The sequence below is a fragment of the Thamnophis sirtalis genome, unplaced genomic scaffold (genome assembly GCF_051295495.1).
Source record: "Thamnophis sirtalis isolate CommonGarterSnake01/CBP01778 unplaced genomic scaffold, rThaSir2_p1.2 scaffold_3, whole genome shotgun sequence".
Classification (NCBI taxonomy): domain Eukaryota; kingdom Metazoa; phylum Chordata; class Lepidosauria; order Squamata; family Natricidae; genus Thamnophis; species Thamnophis sirtalis.
The window spans coordinates 152,651,999-152,671,218 of NW_028261383.1; the positions used below are offsets into that span (position 1 = coordinate 152,651,999).

At 46.7% G+C, this 19,220-nt stretch overlaps 1 protein-coding gene across 5 annotated transcripts in view; it reads right to left on the bottom strand.

Annotated features, from left to right (window-relative positions):
* NCKAP5L (NCK associated protein 5 like) overlaps nt 1-19,220 on the bottom strand; it is a 58,134-nt gene that overhangs the window by 8,123 nt on the left and 30,791 nt on the right. For all 5 annotated transcript variants that reach the window (XM_087710463.1, XM_087710459.1, XM_087710462.1 and 2 more), the window contains exons 2-8: nt 13,183-13,252; nt 11,836-11,940; nt 9,612-9,680; nt 9,471-9,509; nt 7,234-7,347; nt 6,106-6,219; nt 1,584-3,679 (exon numbers count right to left, since the gene is read on the bottom strand). In XM_087710463.1, coding sequence (XP_087566589.1) covers nt 1,584-3,679; nt 6,106-6,219; nt 7,234-7,347; nt 9,471-9,509; nt 9,612-9,680; nt 11,836-11,934 — 2,531 coding nt within the window. In that variant the 5' untranslated portion in view covers nt 11,935-11,940; nt 13,183-13,252. The remainder of the gene's footprint in view (nt 1-1,583; nt 3,680-6,105; nt 6,220-7,233; nt 7,348-9,470; nt 9,510-9,611; nt 9,681-11,835; nt 11,941-13,182; nt 13,253-19,220) is intronic.

Genomic DNA, 19,220 nt, shown 5'->3' on the forward strand with positions numbered 1-19,220 from the left:
CCTCATTCACGTTGGGGGGAGGGAACGACTGGCGGGGGCCCCATTCTCTCCAGTGGAAGAAGGTGAGACCAGGGAGCATGCCAAACCCTTGTCCTTCAGAGCAGCCTCGCTGTCCCTCTCAAGCCACAAGGAGGACCCCCAGATGGTGGCGCAAGCTGTGCAGAGCCCTAGGCAGAGGAGGGCAAGCGCCCAGCCCGTCCCTCGAACAACCAGAGCACTAGGACCCCACAGCCTAGAACAGCCCAGCCCAGCCCCGCTTCCCCAAGGGGGTGCCCAGTTGTGCTTATCTCCTCCTCTGCTGCTGCTGTGCTCGCTCTCCTTTGTAAAGTTGCTCATGGTGGGGGTGGGAGACGGAGGCCCACTCCCTCTCCAAGCAAGGAGACCCGGCTTTGTAACCAAAGCATCCTCATTGATAGGATGGGAGACCACCAAGAGAAGTCAGGAAGAGGGAATAAGGGGATGGCAAAAGGGCAGCAGGGCTGCTGGTGGCCAAGTGCTAAGGCAAGACTTTCCTCTGATCCTCCCTCCCTCTCATAATCTTCCTCCCTCCCTCTTCCCTCTTCTTTCTCCTTTCTTCTTCCTTCCCCTCTTTCCTTCTTTTTCCTTCCTTGTTCTTTTCTCATCTTTCCTTCTTTTTCTTTCCCTTTCTTGTCCCTTCTTGGATGCTCAAATGCAAAAGGAGAAGCATTTCTCCTTTTGGTTTCTTTTTAGTTTGTTTTGCTAGCCCTCCATCAGCAAAAACAGAGCCCGTGGGTCACACGCACCCCCCGAGGCCCCGTTTTCAGCTGCGACAACCTCCTGCAGCCTTCCAGCAGCCAAAACGGAGCTCTGTATTGGCTGGCAGAGGTTTGCAGGAGCTGTTGCGGCTGAAAATGGAGCATGGGAGGGCCGCACACAGTCCTCCTGAGTTCCATTTTCGCTAGCAGAGGCACCTTCACTGTTTCCAGGGCAGCCCTATGGGCCAGATATAAGCACCCCATGGGCTGGATCCGACCCACATGCTTTGAGTTTGACACCCCTGATCTAGAGGATTTGCCTACTTTCAGTACATGCCTTGCAGAGCTCAAGGTATCACTTCTGTAGTCCATCTCTCAATCCATCAGAGGCAAAAAAAAAATTTACTCTGGTTATATCAGACCTTGTCAAAGACATCCAGAATCTGGGACCCTGTTAGTAATCTTGAGGGTGATAATTTTTATTTAAAAACAAAGAAGGGAGGGGGGGGGTGGACTTTTTAGCTCTTTGGGAATGTGAAAAAAAAGCTTGGGAACAAATGGCCAACATCTGGTGAAGTCTTAACAAGATTAAAAAGTGGGTGTGGGTGGGTGTTGTCCCCTTTAAAGAGTTTCACTCAATCTGTACAGCTATTCATTACGCTCTTACCCCCCTCACTGGCTCCACTCTTGATCCCAACCAGAAATCTTCAGTTCTATGCAAATTTGGATCCCAGAGTTAGCGAGAAACAAAGCACTGATCCTAGCTTAAGTAGGACACCTCTTGGGGGTGAGATCAGCCTTCAACATGTGCCTTTAAGCCCTTTCAGGCAGATCCCCCTCTGATCTGCTTACTCAGTTCAGACTTACCTATTGAGCAGCTGCTGCATGAAGTTCTCCGCAGTCACCTCCTGGTACATAAGGGTGAGCTGGCTGTGTCCGGTGTCACAGGTGTGGGACCGAGTCTTATCCAGGGCCAGCCCATTGATGTAGGCCTTCTCCTCCTCCAGGGCCTTGCGCAGGTCTTCCGCCTTCTCCATCAGCTTGGAAATGTTCAAGCTTTCTGACTCCTGCTTGCGCGAGCCGCTTTTGCTGTCCTTGGCTTTGGGAGTCTCTGGCCTCCGGCTGAGGGCAGGCAGTTTGCTCTTGCGCAGGCCAAACCAACTGGCAAGACCACTTGAATTCTTCTGCTTGGTCTCCCCGGAGGTCGGCCCGCCTTTGTGCCTTCGCAGGACGTTCTCTTCAATACCTTTCATCACCTTTTCTTCAATACTAGCGGGAGGCCCAGTTTTGCCCTTAGCCTGGTCCGGGCCAGGGGGGTTTTTGCGCCCAAAACCGCTGGATGCCTTGGCTGTGGGTGGGCATGGCTTGGGTTCTGGAGCAGGGGGCTTGGTTGGGGACTTGGACGGTAACTTGGTGGGGCTCCCGTGGGGACTCTTGGCATTCTTCCCGGGCAGCAGGGGTTTGGAGGGATTTCTGTTCACTGGTGTCCCTAGAGAGCGACTCTTGGAGCCCGGGTGCTCAGCGTCGTTGCCACGGGAACCCACAGAATGGGAAGAGTAGCAACGAGGGGTTGATTCGTTCCCATGGCAAGGCTCGGGGTGCTTGAGGCTGCTGCTCCCAGAGCCCAGCCTGGGGTGGGCATCGGGAAGGCTTTCCCCACGCTCCCCTGGCCGGGTGGGGGCCCTCCCCTTCTCAAAGCCCGGTCCCTCTTTCCCCTCCGCCCCTTTCAATTTCCCAAGCACTGTCAGCCGCTCTTTGAAGGGCATGCTGGCTGCCACCTCCAGCGCCCGCTTGGTAGAGCCGCTGGCGCCTCTCTTGGAGTTGTCGGGGTTCCTGCGGGTCAGAGGCGGCGAGCGCCTGCTCTCTGAGCCCGACTTTTCTCGGTGGCCGGCAGGGCAGGGCTCCAGCGAGACGTCACCAGGCGCCACCACCCGAAGAGGAGCCAAGCGGCAGGAAGGCAGGAGTGCCTCAGGTGCATCCAATTTGGTATCACGGAAGGAGGGGGACCGAGAGCTCATGGCAGTGCTGAGGGTCAGCTCTAAGATGTTCTCGTACTCGTGAGGTTTGTGGTACCCAAAAGGGTCTGGTAATGTGGGAGCGCTCGTGGGGGACTCTGGGACAAGGGGTCGGCCAGCCTTGGGGGAGGGATGCCCTCCGCCAATGCCAGAGTCTGCAGGAAAGGGGCTGTCGGGGGAGCCCTTGTGGCTAGGCGTCGGGGAGTGGTACACCTCGTAGGTGTTACTGCGGCAGGGGATTTTGGAGCTGCGGGTGAGCTGCGGGCTGAGGCGAAGGGCAGCGGGGCTGGGCGGCGGTGGCATTTTCAGCAATTTGAGCACCTTGGAAGGGGAGGGGATAGGGAGCCCTGGCCGAGACTTATCTTTGTCTTCGCTGGAGGCAAGGACGCTCAGGTAGGCTGGCTCCCTGCAGGCAGAGGGTGGGCCCAAAGCCTCTAGGCAACTCACGGCCTGGATGTGCTTGTAGCTCCTGCCCTGCCCGTCGGAGATCAAGGAGGGCCCACTGGGCTCCCCATTGAGCAGGGCACTGTCCCCAGCCTCCCGAAGGACATGCTGCAGGTACGTCTCCACCTCGCCTAATTCCAGCTTGTGTTCAGCCAGGGCACTCAGCAAGACTTGCCCAGGGTGTCCTTTCTCTGGAGGATCAGGCTCCCCAGCCTCATCGGAGGAAGAGGAGGAGCTGCCCTCACTTTTGAGCGGAGGCTGCCTAGGCCTTCCTTCGCCCTGAGCCAGCAGCAGACACGGCCAAGCTTCTGCCGTCACTCCTTCTGGGGAGCTCAGCTGTCCAGGTTCTCTCCAAGGGGAAGGAAAGGCGAGCAGCGGGTCCATCTCTTCCAAAGAACGAAGCACTTCCAGGATTTGGGCCTTCTTTCGGAGGAAAGGGGAGAGAGCTTCCAGAGATTGGGGATTAGATCCAGGAATTTCCAGACAGTGTTCTTCAGAGATGACCTGGAGACGAAACGAAGATATACAGAATGTAACTAGGCCAGCTTTGGATTTCCATTTCTGCTCTCTTGACCACAACATCTTCTGTGTTTTTCTGCAGGTGTCCCCAGACTCCTTTACAACCAGATCAAATGATTTATCCTACTCTTCCACCAGTCTAGTCTAGTCTTCTACAATGGGCAAAAGTTCCCCAGAAGTAGCGGAGAAAGAATTTTTCCATCCCCTTCTGGCTCAATATTATTTTTAAGTGGTAACCTAATGGATTGAAGCTAAAATGTGCAGGAAAAGCATGAATTCTGCCTCCTACTCTCCATGTAAATTTTACCTTCAATCCCGGCTGCAGTTTGCTAAAGTGTGCACTGAATGGATGCCACCAAAGAGAAAATATGCAGAGGGCTGGACTAGATGATGTTGACTTTAGCTAGTCCTATGAATTTGAGGCACTTGCCTCCATTTCAATCTTGCATCTTCCATATATAGCATACCTACAAGCAAGTGCAATTTATTTAATCAGTTTGTACTGCAGTGATGTGCGGTGAAGTTTATGGCTGCTGAGGCACTGACACAGTGGTGGGTTTCAAATTTTTTTAGATTTGTGGACTTCAACTCCCAGAATTCCACCACCAGGCATGCTCAGTTCCGATTTAAAGCGACAGCATGTTTTTCTTTCTTCTCTCTCCCCCTCCTTCCTCCCTCTCTCCCTCCCTCTCTCAAACAGACACACGCACACAGAGAAGTTGGATTGGACTATCTCTCCTATCCCTTTCCCTCTCTCACTCACTCTCAAACAAACACAAACACAGAAGGTGGATTGGATATATTTTTCAATGGCTTGAAAGCAGCTCCTCTGCCATATCCCCCCCACCCCCCCATTGCAAATGCAGCCTGATGTCTGGGTGGGAAATGCCTGAAAGGCAATAATGCCCACCCACCCATTCACCTCCTGCTAGCAGGCTGGGGTGAGAGAAGATGCAGAGAAGCCGGAGGGGAGCCGATCCGAGCCTTTGATTGCAGGCGGAGCCACGTTGCCTTTTCAAACTTGTAATCAGTAAAGCTGGGCTTATATATAGTGTGTGTGTGTGTGTGTGTGTTTGAAAAGGCAACGTGGCTCTGCCTGCAATCAAACTACACTTGGGGAGGGATCTACACTTGAGGATGAAGTTTGAATTCCTCCCCCTCCCTCTGACCCACAGGTACCTTTTCCAGCTGTTTCAGAGAGGATTTCAACTCTGCTCTTGCCTGTCATCATGAAAAGAAAAAAAATGTAAAAGGAAAAAAGCAAGAGCTGAGGTCAGGCTGAGCTAGTTGCTGCCAGTCACCGTGTATGACTCTGCATAAATGTTTTTAAAAGCCTCTTAAAAAGCGCCCTCTACAGGAGGAGGCAAGAGAACAATGTGCCTCACCTACGCCAGGAATTTTTAGGCTTTTAACCCTTGCTTAACTCTGCTTGAGTGATCATAAAACACCTAAAGTCAGACTAGATGAAGCACATCGTTCTCCTGCCTCCTCCTGTAGAGGGCGCTTTTTAAAAGGTTTTTTAAAACAGTTAAGCAGAGTCATCCATGGTGACTCTGGCAGCAACTAGCTCAGCCTGACCTCAGCTCTTGCCTTTTTCCTTTTACATTTTTTTTTTCATGAAGACAGTGGTGAGGCTCTGCCTCACCTGCCTGCACGTCCCTGTTGTACTGCCACCCATCTGAACAAGTGAGCTTCATTGTTTAAACAAAATTAAAAATAAAATCAATTTATTTATTTACTTGATTTTTATTTTTGACTTCCACCAAAATCTTTAGCCTCTCATCTCAGCAAACAATTTCTTTGGCAGCTCGAAATTCAGAAACATACATTGCAATTAAAACCATAAATACATTTTCAAAACAACAAAAACAGTAGACGCCACCTACTGTTTTGGGGGGGGGGGGCAGATGATTGCAACCCACAATACAAATGTTTAAAATACAGTAGAACCTCGGGTCACAAATGCTTCTGACCACAACGAAATCATGTGCCAACCAAAAATTCCGCAAATTTTTTAATTTAAAATATATGATTTGATATGAATTGTAGGTGATGACTGTGGAAAAAATGCACGGAAGTTTAGGTAACCAATCAACACACTTTCTACAATTTGTAATGGAAGATGGTTTTGGGGGGTGGTGGTTGTGTGTGTTTTGTCTGTTTGTGTTTATTCAAAAATTTAAAAAAATCTTTTAAAAAAAAAGTCTACACTTGTGCAGCATTGCATCAATTAATGGCTCCGGGGCCCATTTCAAAAAAAGTGTATGCTCTCTCCCTGTCTTAAACTATTAACGAAGTCTGACGCATAGGAGAGCTCTCTGGCCCAACGATGAAGCAGTTGCAACAGCAGGTCTGTACCTGCAGGTGGCAATCCGAAAATGAACGGACAATCGAGGTCTTGCAGAACGTACCTCTCTCTGCAACAGGCACCGTCCCAGGGGAAACGAAACCGGGAGGTTCTCTACTGTGCCTGGTTGGGAGATCGGGGACGGACTGGAGATTAAGGAAGCTGGATGGGCTGGAGTCTGAAGAGACAATTAATAGAATGAATGGCTCCAATACATCTGCTTGCAGAGAGCCAACGCCCTGAAGGACGGCACCTTCCAAAAACAAATCCATGCAACGTACTTCCAGTAATTCCCCACTGCTTGGAAATACGTGTGAACTCAGCAGCCACACGGATAAACCAACCAAGGTTTATTAGGATTGGAATGCTCCCAAATGACTGTAACCCATGAGTAACCAGATTTTGGCTTCTCATAAAGGTAAGGTAAAGGTTCCCCTCGCGCACATGTGCTAGTCGTTTCCAACTCTAGGGGGCAGTGGTCATCTCCGTTTGAAAGCCGAAGAGCCAGCGCTGTCCGAAGAAGTCTCCGTGGTCATGTGGCCGGCATGACTAGGGTACGGAACGCTGTTCCCTTCCCACCAAAGGTGGTCCCTATTTTTCCGCTTGCATTTTTACGTGCTTTCGAACTGCTAGGTTGGCAGAAGCTGGGACAAGTAATGGGATTCGAACCGCCGAACTGCCGACCTTTCTGTTCAACACACTCAGCGTCTTAGCCATGGTCCAGTTGTAAATGGAAAAATTTCCCCAAAGATTTGAGCTAGATTCGTGATGGTAAACCTATGGCACGTGTGCCAGAGGTGGCACGGAAAGCCCTCTCTGTGGGCACGTGCACCATCGCCAGCTGCTGTTCTGGTTTCCAGCTGGTCTTTGCAGGCACCGGTGCACCAGAAAACATCCTGAAAACGGCCCGGAAAACAGCCTGAAAATGGGCTGTTTTTCAGACTATTTTCAGGTTGTTTGGGGCTCAAAAAACAGCCTGAAAAATACCCCCAAAACAGGCATGCAGGGCCGAAAATGTTTGCCATCACTGAGGTAGATAAAACAATCTTCTTTCAAGCTCTATCATTCCAAGACTCCCTCTCTCTTTGCGTGCGGTCACCTAAACCCCACCCACCCTGCAAACAAATCTTGCCTGTCCATGTAAGCGGAGCACATGGTAAGAAAGAAGGGAGATAAAAGAGAGAGGACATACCTGGGAGAGAGATCCAGAAGTCAGCTTTCGATGGAAAAGATCACTGAGAGCCTGGTTTTGCCTTTCCAAGTCAAAGACCCGTTTTTTCAGCTTTATGCATTCTTCACGAAGATCCTGAGAAACAGAGAATCCAGCCTGTAAGCTCGAGTCAAGGGTTTACAGGCTCGAGGGCCCGCAAATGCTCTTGTCTGGTTTCCTCCCCTCCCCACAGGGATCCTCTAGGTTTAGTCTTTTGGGTCAAAGTGGACTCAGGAGAAATCAGCATTTGCCATCAAGGCACACACATTCCCTTCCAAAAAAAAACCTGAATCCTGTGACTTGCACAAATAACGTAGGTTAAGGATGTGCATAACTGATCATATTTCACAGACACTGACTGATACTCATGACAAAAACTGGAGAGGAGGAGGAAGAGGAGGGAAATAGTACTGAAGCCTTCTCTGCTGACTCCTGGGAACACAGTAACACAGGTTTTTGGCATGCAAAAAATGCCAAGTGAAATCCTGTCCCCACAGAGATTAAGTAGTAGCTTTGGGTGATGAGCTCATCAGAGGCAAATGCAATTAACGTTTGCAGGACTGATACCGAGCAACTAAGATCTACTATCTGCCTGTCCTTCATCTATATCAGGGATACACAACTACTATCAGCTCAAGGTTTACAGCTGGTTTTGTTTAGAACAATGAGAATTGCATTCCAAAAGTGGGCTAAGCCACGTCCTCCGTTTAGAGGGAATTTCGGGAGTTTGAGAAAGAAGTATTCTAAGTATCCACAAGACTTAAGGGAAATTACGAGTCCCCCCTCCTTCCCTGTTACCCAAAAGACAAATAGGGGTCATATTGTTGGCCCAGCCTTTTTGGGGGAGCCACAAAGGAAGCTGATGGGATGAATATTGTCCCAGACTGCATTTTTTCATCTCTGACTATAGAGACCAGTGGCAGAAGTTCCTTTGACGTTCCCATTCCAAAAACTAAGAGCATAAAACCTAAATGTGACTTCATCATTAAAAATGAATTATAGTACCCTGTTTCCCTGAAAATAAGACCTCCCTGAATAATAAGCCCAATCGGGCTTTTGAGTGCATACACTAAAATAAACCCTCCCCAAAAATATTGATTTTGTACAACAACAAAAATCCTATAACACATATAAGAGTTCCATTTGTTCCTTCTCCTCCTCTCCTCCTAATGAAATCCAGCAGAGGATATAGTAAGCGCAGGCACCAAAGGGCCCACAGACCATTCCTTTGCTTGCTGACTTAAATGTTTCAGGAAACTTTACATGGCTTTAAAGCACAACAGTAGCTGCTGGTCTCCTCTTTAACTTCAAAAATGCCACTGAAGTCCATAGAGACATTCTTCGGAATTAAAAATGGGGAAGGGGGTGGGGAGCAGACCTAGGAAAAACAGTGGGATAATAAGGGTGGTAAGGCCACACTTGGAATACTGCATTCAGTTTTGGTCACCACAATGTAAAAAAGATGTTGGGACGCTAGAAAGAATGCAGAGAAGAGCAACAAAGATGATTAGGGGACTGGAGGCTAAACATATGAGGAACAGTTGCAGGAACTAGGTATGTCTAGTTTAATGAAAAGGAGGACTAGGGGAGACATGATAGCAGTGTTCAAATATCTCAGGGGTTGCCACAAAGGAGAGGGAGTCAAGCTATTCTCCAAGGCACCTGAGGACAGGACAAGAAGCAATGGGTGGAAACTAATCAAGGAGAGAAGCAACTTAGAACTGAGGAGAAATTTCCTGACAGTTGGAACAATTAATCAGTGGAACAGCCTGCTTCCAGAAGTTGTGAATGCCCCAAAACTGGAAGTCTTTAAGACGATGTTGGATAGCCATTTGTCTGAAACGGTATAGGGTTTCCTGCCTAGGCAGGGGGTTGGACTAGAACACCTCCAAGGTCCCTTCCAACTCTGCTATTATATTGTATTGTATTGTAATAAAGCAGTGTTTCTCAACCTTGGCAACTTGAAGATGTCCGGACTTCAACTCCCAGAATTCCCCAGCCAGCATTCGCTGGCTGGGGAATTCTGGGAGTTGAAGTCCGGACATCTTCAAGTTGCCAGGGTTGAGAAACACTGTAATAAAGCCTCTGGAGGGCTGCAAAGGAGTGATTTCACCAGTCTGCTTCCTGCAGAACTGTGTGTGCCTGACCAAGCTCCACTTTTAACAGCTCTCAAAATCCCAAAGATGCCCTCAAAGGCCAGGCCTTGGAGACAGACTCACTTTTTGGTTTAGCAGCGCTTGCACCACGTGGTTGGCTACCTGCAGAAGAAGAAGGAGGAGGAGCAGATATAAGCACAACGGGAGAAGCTATCTCTCCATCAGAAGGTGCTGTCGGGGAAAGAGAAGGCAAAGCAGCAGTACCTCATCCAGGCAGCGTTCGTAGGTTTCCCGCTGGTTCTCATTGGCTTGCACCAAAGCCAAATTCTCTGCCTGAGGACATAAGAGAAGAGTCAGGCTGCTGGAGAATAAAAGAGGACCTCGAGTTTCTTCTCCAGAAGGCATATGGGACAAGAAATGAAGCATGGACAACTTCCCTTCTTCTCTCTGCTCCACCCCACTTCTCTTGTTCTTGAAAGTGCCTATTCCATAGCATGGCAAAGCTATGTTTTCTACCTGTGCCCCTGCGAAAAGAGTGTTCTGACCTAGGCTTCCCAAGAGTTTCAACAAGCAAATTCCTTGTCCCGACAAAAACCCCTTTTATTAATTAACTGTGAATTCTCCTCATTCACATCCAGCAAAGTCTTTCAAGGGAGGATTTACAGTCACAGACCTTATCTGGCTTAGAGCGCTGACAGGCTGATATCTGCAAAACTTGGCAAGGAGTCTTGGAGAGTCAACCAATTAAGCGAACTAATTGTCTCCTGCAAACTCCGGTCCCCCTTTGCTGCTCTTTTATTTCCTCTGGGAGGGGCCATTCATTGTTCACCTGTGGCCTTACTCCCAATTCAACCCGTTCTTTAGCTGTTCCCTTTGTCTGGCAACTCTGCGCATGCGCACATTGGGAACAGGCTCCAGCTGTCTGTCTGTCTCACTGATGTCTGACTCTGAAGGCAGCTGATAACTGGCATACGGCCCTGGCTCCCTCTCTGCTTCTGACACAGAGCGGTCATCAGAGTCTTCCCCAGATTCTAGGACTGGCCCATGTTCCTCCCCAATCTTCTCACTGTCCGAATCTGCTGCCAGCTCCCCTGGCCACTGGCAGGCCACAAACAAAAAGTGAGGGATTAAAGGTCATTAGGTTCAACGGCTGGCACCTCCTTTCAGAAGCCAGAACAGGTCAACAAGATTTGTTGTCCCATCCCTTGTAAACATGTATCATGTACCCAAAATCCCAGAATATGACATTTGTGCAAAGTGCATATAACTCACATTAGGAAGAGGAAGAAAAGGAATACACAACACTTGACTCACATAATGAATTCCCTTGGGCCTATATGTCTGGGGTGAGGGTTTTACCTTTTCCTGTATGCCATGTTGGAAAAAAGGGTGCCAATTTTGGGGAATTTGAGAGTGAATGACTCTTGCTTGTAACACCAAGGGAGCAACACAAATTTAGGTCATTCATCTATGCGAGCCTGCGTTCCCCCAATAGGCTCATATAACATTCACATTCTTTCTGTATAGGTAGTCCTCAAGGTATGGTAATCAAACTCTGTGATTAATTCAGTGAATCCATAATTCACTATCAGACAGTTTTGCTGAAAATGTAAGGTTAAATGCTGGTGGGTTTCAGCAAAACAATCAGAAATCATGGTTCCATGATAGTGAGTTGCTGCAAATGGCTGTAAATGTGCCCCATTGCTAAGCACCCAAAGTATTTCAAATCCAGGTTATAAGTACCACCCAAGTACCGTGTTTCTTCGAAAATAAGACAGGGTCTTATTTTCTTTTGACCCCCGAAATAAGCGCTTGGCCTTTTTTTCGGGGAGGTCTTATTATTTTTGAGGTGCAGGAGGCAGCGAGTGTGAATAACCTCATGACTGTTGTTTTGCAATATTTTCGGGGAGGGCTTATTTTCGGGGAAGGGCTTATTTTGGTGCATGCGCTCAAAAGCCTGATTGGGCTTATTATCTGGTGAGGTCTTATTTTCAGGGAAACGGGGTATCTATGCTTGCTATTGCATAATGTGTTATCTACCTAAGCTGTTGGATAAGATGCAGTGAACTTTACAGGCTCTATTGCATTTTTTCTCAACCGTGACAATTTAAAGATGTGTGGGCTTCAGCTCTGGAATTCCCAAGATCAAACCCACGGGCTGTGGGTTGGATGCATCATACACTTTTAGCACATGTACTCACAAGCCCAATTGGGCTTATTATCCGGGGAGGTATTATTTTCGGGGAAACAGGATAGGTCTGTCAGAACTTCAGTCAGTAAGCAACTGATTGTAAGTTGAAGACCATCTATATGTGCCAATGCTGGGAGGCAGCTCAGATTCAAGTGAAATAATAGATGCTACGTAGCGACCATGAAACAAATTGCTTGCAATGAGATCTCAATTCACTTCTTCTGCCAGCCTTTCATTCAACTGGTGCTCTGGTCTCTGGAACCCCTTAACTCAGGAAGACAAGATCAGGCCTCCTACCTCTAGCTCCCGGAGTCTCTGCAGAAGGTCCTGGGGTGTCCTTGGCTCATGGCCATCCCCTTCTGGCTTCATTTCACTCTGCGGCTCAATTTCAGACATTGTCTCCTTTGGGCAGAGAGAATCCAGTAAAAGAGAGCCAAGTTTTATGCTCCTGCCACAATAAAAGACCCACCAGCAATTTCAAAGACGGGGGATGGTGGTATGGCAAGGCTGTTCACCAGCTGCCTCCAATAATGCCATTGGGATTTCTCTAACACAAAGGGCGGCCAGGAATGAGGGAAGAGTTAGGATCCATGCTTATAGCATAGTTTAGGGCCACAGTTCAGCCCTTGATAATCCAAAGGGGTTCAGAAGACCATCTGGTATCACAGTGATGCGGGGACGGATTAAGGCCAAGTGATGCCCTAAGCCATTGATGGCTAACCGTTTCGGGACCAAGTCCCCAAAGCATGCACATGCATCCCCAAAATGCAATGCATGCACGGCCCCTGTACATGCGCCCCACCATGCCTCCCATGTGACCCCCCATACATGTGTGCATGACACACACACACACACACACACACACACACACACACACACGTGTGTGTGTCCCACCTCCTGCGCATGCACAGCAGAGACTCAGACCAGCTGGCTGGCGGGAGGCATGCCCACACAGCTGAGCTTAGCTGGGACAACAGCTCACGTGCCCAGAAAGAGGGCTCCGTGTGCCACCTCTGGCACATGTGCCATAGGTTTGCCATCAGGGCCCTAAGCCCAACCCAACAATGGTGCCCTATGGCTTTTCCATTGATTAAGTGACACAAAGGCTCAATAAGAGCTGAAAACTAAAACTGGGTGTGGCAGTGAAAGTCTTACAGACATGGGGGGGGCTGTGGTGGCCCCTTCCCTTGGGGTCCCCTTGGGTATGCCTATTTTGTTTCATGGTTAATCCAGGGGTACGGATGATGAACTGGAATTTGTGGAGCCCATTTTTTTGCTCTCTCTTTACTTTATTCAGACTAGAAGTGGGAAGTCTCTGGGCGTTCCCAACTCTATTCTTTACTCCCAAGCCAACCAAAACAAGCTTGAAATCGGGCCCAGAGACCAACTATTTGGGGGCAGGGGGCTGAAGGGTAGAAACTGAAGCCTCCAAAGGTCTTCTGCTTCCACTTTCCCTCCTTTAAATTTTGAATAAAACTCTACAAAACCGTGCCAATAAAATCCAGTCATGGTGGTCGTATTACAATTAGATGGACTGCAGGTGATGTGCAGGGAGTGGGTTGCCTCCCTCCACCCCCACATCAGGATGAATGCATGATCCCAGCTAATGTCTTGGTCCTGCAATCTTTCCCAGCCTTTTCTTACCTTCCTTTAGGGGCCCGGTGATGGACGCTATGACAAGCCCAACCTCCAGGCTTCCCTTCATCACTTTTGCCTGAAAGAGAAGCAGAGAGAGTTCAGGGTTGCGTGCCCTTCATCAAAGGATTGTTGCCTTCAAGACGTACATCAGCATTCAGGCAATGTAAGTGAACAGCAGAGAAGCCGCAATGGGAGCTATTTTTAAACACAAAGATCCAACTCCCACAGTCTTTTTCCTCCAAGGATTTCCCCCATCCCCCCCCCCCTTACGTCTCATTCCACGCCTGTGACGGGTTGCTGGAGCGCAGTTTACAAAAGAATGGGGAAACATTTGATGCAGCTGGGGCCAATCTGGGTCATCTTGAAGGAGTTTGGATTTACAGTTTTAAATCCCGATTCCTCTGCTCCCAACCCAGCAACTATTAGGAAAGCAACAACCAAACCACAGCACTCACTACTGCAGCATCCCCGGTGATGCTGAGGATTTGTTTTTTTGTTGTTGTTTAAGGATGGGCTGGTATTTAAAGAGGACTTGTTAACCAGGAGTTGTCCAGAAAATAGTCAGAAATATTAAAATTAGACCTTGTACAACACGGGTCTCAAACTCGTGGCCTGACGTTGCTGTCACATGATGTTTTGCAATGTTTTCCCCATTCACGGAGCTGGGGTGGGCACGGTCTGCATGTGATGCGTCCAGCCCATGGGCCGCCAGTTTTACACCCCTGCTCTACAACCAGAGACATTTAATACATTGAAGATCAGAAGCAAGGCTCTCATCATCCATTATGTTCAGCTTGCAAACTTCCCCAGGTCATCTTGTCTGGCCACAGATAAGAGAATGAATCCAGGGGCGATGAGACCAATGTCAAATCCAGCACAGCTTGTACAACGTGTGGCCAAAACAAGCTTTTTCAGCATAGGAGGAGCAGGTTCCTCCTGTGGCATGAAATTAGTTTAATCCCTAATATGTTTTCATCTGCTTTTGGCTTAATGCAACTTGAGAATCCAGCCATTATTTACAAACTACAGTGTACAGTTTTACATGACATAGAAATCAAGCCACTATGATTTGCTCGGCAAACCATTAAAGCCACAGCTTGCAATCTACATGCCGTGACAATGATTTTAAGAAGATGTACCACACCAATGTTCAGTCTCCAATGCAGTGATTCATTCTTAATCTTGGCAACTTTAAGACGTGGACTTCAACACCTGGCTGGGGAATTCTGGGAGTTGAAGTCCACAGATCTTAAATGTGGCTTAGGTTGAGAAACACTGCTCTGATGTATTATGTACTCTGATTGGAAAAAGAAACTCTTCTCAAGTCCCATCCCTTGAAATCTTGCATTTATTTATTTGATTTATGTCTTAGCGAGTTCTTACAGCAGTTTACAGAACTTAAAACCAAGAAACAATGTAAAGTACTGTCCCAAAGGTGCTTTTTCAGGAGGCAACTGGACTTCCTTGTTTTTTCTTCTGAAGACATTTCGCTTCTCATCCAAGAAGCTTCTTCGGCTCTGACAGGATAGTGGGGAAGGGAAGGGTTTATATTCCTTGCAGACAGCTGGTCATTTGCATCCTTTTAGAGTGTGGGTGTCAAACTCGCTGTGTCACGTGCCATTTTGTGACATTTTCTCCCTTTGCGGAACTGGAGTTGTCATGGCCTGTGCATGATGTATCCAGCCCATGGGCAGCCAGTTTGACACCCCTGTTTTAGAAGGCCGTTGAAGCACTTGGAGGTGTATGTGTCTCCTCCAAGTGCTTCAACGACCCTCTAAAAGGATGCAAATGACCAGCTGTCAGCAAGAAATATAAATCCTTCTATTCCCTACTATCCTGACACAGCTGAAGAAGCTTCTTGGATGAGAAGCAAAACGTCTTCAAAAGAAAAAAAAAGTCCAGTTGCCTCCTGAAAAAGCACCTTTGGGACAACTATGAACCTGGATGACTGAGAATCTCTACAGACTTTTAAATATAAACTATTAGAGACAGATCATAAGAAGTCAGAGTAAAAATAAATACAAAATCACCTCACAATTAAAAGCATGACTGAAAAAGATGCATCTTAAAACTTGAGAGTGTAGGGACTAAACATAACTCCCAAAGGAGTACATCTACAGCCTGAGACCATGAACAAAAAGACACACACACCCCTCATATCACACCATACATCACCTTCACACCACCAAGACAGAGCTCCGACAGTGGGGACATTTCCATATGACCTGCTGCAGATCCTCCTAACAATGAGATGTGGTTCCTTAGGCAGACAGGGCCTAAGCAGTGTTGTACTAGCAGAAAGGGCAAAATGGGAACTCAGGAACCATGCACTGGAGTAGACATGACCAACACAAGCCTTGCTTAACACCATCAGGTAAGATTTCAGGATTTAGCACAAACGTTGAGAGTCACGTTTGTTTTGTTTAACAAGCTCACTCATTCAGGACAAGGGTTATCTGTGAGAAGGCAGACTGCCTACAAAATGAACATCACCCGTGCTACTGTTGTCTTCTCCCTTTAAGTTCTCTTTCTACCTAGCCATTACAGCAATTGTTGGCTATAAAAGGTGAGCAAGGAGGCAGCTGAAGGTGGTAGTATGTGGGAGAGAGGGAAGACGTGTGTTCTTATTCATAAAACAGCCTGAAGCAGATATACTGATTTCCAGCAGTAGGACTCATAATTACCGGTAGTAGTTGTAGGAGATGTAGCAGAAGTAGGAAAGAATGATGAAGTGAGCAGTGAGGCCTTTGAATGCTTGTGTGTGTGTTGCCTAAAGATCTGTGTGCTTGTGTTGGATCTTGGATTTTTGAGCCCACTGACTTGGATATGTGCAAAAGAACCCATCAGTGTCCAAAGTCACCCAATCAATTTTACTTGATCCATAATCTGACACAGTTTCCCAAATCCAACTTTCTCAGGCTCAACGTTTTATGCAGAGTTTGATTCTAAGGTTCCAAGCAGCTAGACGTCAGCTTTAAGAAGGGGGAATTAGTACTGTAAATTGCTATGAAAGATTGCCACGATGTTAGAAAGAAAGCCAGAAACCACTGTATTGAAGGCAATAGAGTATTTCATCCTGCATTTCTGTGGCTTTGCAGTACCAATGCAGAAGCTGATGTTGGAGCTTTATATAAAACGAACCTGCAAATTAAAAGCATGAACACAAATCTGGAGTTTATTGATGAATCCCACATATACCATGTTCCTACTCTAAGTGACAAACCTAACAAGCAGAACTATGTACTTCTCCCTTTATCAATGAACAGCCAAATAGGGTAGCCACTCTTATATATATTCAAGGGTACCTCTAAGTTCTACTGAGAGAGACAACATCCACCTAACCTGCCATTTGTTTTATTAATGAGCTTGCTAAAGGAAGTGACCAAGATAATTTTGAAGTTACATGAAGTTCTTTATTTCTTGGAACAGTGTGTTGCCAACTTTAAGACATGTGGATTTCAACTCCCAGAATTCCCCAACCAGCTTCCACATCAACTAGCAGTTCAACTGCCAGTTGAAGTCCACACATCTTGAAGTTGCTAGAGTTGAGAAACACAGAGTAAGTAACCTGCCAAATGTAGCCCAATAGGTGAATGGCAAGATTTAAATTAGAGGGAAATCAACATAGCCTTGAGGCTTACTGGTTGTTGCTGCAGCTGTAGCTTCTCTGACTAGCCTACACCACAGATTGGTAGGAAAGATAAAATAAAAAGTTGGAATGAAAGTCACTTTGCGCTCCTTAGAAGAATGGGCAGAAACCAACGAGCAATACAAACCAAAATTCAAAGCTAATGCTGATGTATAATTTTCATAAAGAGACCCCAATTTGGATCATGAAAATACAAGGAGTTGTTTATAGAGAAATTATCTTGCCTATAAAGAGTTAAAGGTACTGTTCAACCTGAAAGTCACATGGGAGTTTGAGAAATTCAAAGATCCAGAATTATTTTTTACTCCCTTTCTGGGGGGAAAAGCCCCAAACCACTTCCATGGGAATTTATTTCTATAATAGGAAACAAGATTAAAGAGATTATAGAAGAATCTTTATCCTATAGCTCAATCTTCTCCAGCCTGGTCTTTGCCAGATTTGTTTGAACCGCAATGGCTATAATTGGAAAAAGCAGGGGGGCAGGGGGGTTAGCCAGCTAACTCAAATAATTCTTTTTCCAATTACAGAATCACTGAAGAAATTACTTCAGAGTGATCTGAAGGAGGAAAAGTTAGATCACTGTATTCATTTTCTATTCTAAATTGTTGAATAATCCCCTGAAGAATATAAAAGGATGAAGACAAATGCAGTCGCCACTAATTTTGTCCCTGGAGGAAGAACCCAGCATTTCAATTTAGCTTTGAGAACATAAAACATATGCAATGCAGGATTAGTATTCAGCCTCACCCCTTCCATAGGTTCAAACATTTTTTTTTGAAAAAAAAATCTATGAAAGTTGCAGATATGTATAGATGTTCCACCTTCATATTTCCCTGCAAAATCATTTAAAAAAAACAAGAAAACTGTTCTGCAGATTTTGGGGAACAAATATGCAAAATACTAATAAAAAAAATCATCCACTTGAGCATCTTCTCTCCCCTCTCACCCCATTCAGTCATCCCATCCCATCCCAAAATTTTGTTCCAGGGCAAGGTTTTCAACTTTGGCTTTTTAAAGAGGCATGTCTGGCTAGGGAATTCTGGGAGTTGAAGTCCACACATCTTAAAATTGCTCAGGTTGAGAAACACTGCTCCAGTGCAAAATGCATCTATTTTCAGAACAGCTAAGATATATTTAAACCATCTTGGCCATGTTAAAAATATGTCTGCCTTAACCATATTTTTAAAAAGCAAAGCTTAAGGAATCTACTTTCCTTGCAATGCATTCACTGGTTTTGGCATTTTGATTACTCTACGTTCAGTAATAATTAGTTCTTTTGCTGTGTCTCAGTAGTGGAACTCAAAGAAAAAGGAGTCTCCGGAGAGGAATGAATTAGTTCAGTCAACCACCACAGAAATTTATGCTTAGCGTCCACGATCCCAGGAGTTTTCACTATTTGCCAGCCCAGGGGAGACAGAATAGTTTCCAAAATCCTCAGAACAACTGGGTGAGGGAAAGAAATCCAGGAGTTATCTACAGAAACTAGTAGAACCACCCTACATATTTTAATGTTTTCATAAAACAACACAAAAATAAACTGTTTGAATACTGCTTTTTAAAGGCAGCTTCAAAAACCTCAGAATTATGATTGAGCTTGGAAGAAAACTAGGGCAAGCAGGTTTGGGCAAGGGAACTGGGAAAATAAAATTTCCACCTTAATTGGAGCTCCAACAAGAAAGTGCAATATAGTTTGGCTCTCTCTCAAAAGAAAAAAAAAACTTAGTAACATGCTTTTTATTTTTCCTTTTTAAAGGAAATCTTGACAGATGCAACCCCAACATACCAGATGGAAAAAGATCCCCTATTTTCATAGGAGTTCCCAATCTTGATCAGGGTAAAGCTGGTCCAGGAGAGTCTTGGCACCACAGCTTTTCACTTGTGGCCCCCTCAACACTCCCACCATCCTGACATCTGTGACATTCTCTGAGACATACAGTGAAGGAATGAATTTTGGGATTTGGGATTCAACATTGACTTTTGCAAATAGTTCGATAATCCACGCTGGAAGCTCCCTGTAAAAAGGCAGCCTCTGCCTTGCAAATAGTGCCCATTTCTCAACCAACCCCACCCCCTTTCCAAGTTCCCAGAGTCTCTTGCAAAAAAAGAGGCCCCCTCTGTCTCATACATCTTACACATACCTTGCTGCACGTCAAGAAACAGTCCTGGCTGGCCTTTGCACCTACCAGGTTACTTAAGCAGTCAAGGGCATTCAGCAGATTTAAACTAGCGTGCTGGAAAGCCTGCGTTTTCTTGGCTGCATTACATTTCCGATTTGGAGGGGGGGGAGAGAAAAAAAGGGGAAACTGCAGGGCCAACCTCTGTATGCATAGCACAAAGAGCCCTTAAACAGAGCTCACGGACTGCAGGGAACGCGGAGACATCTGGGCGTCACTTC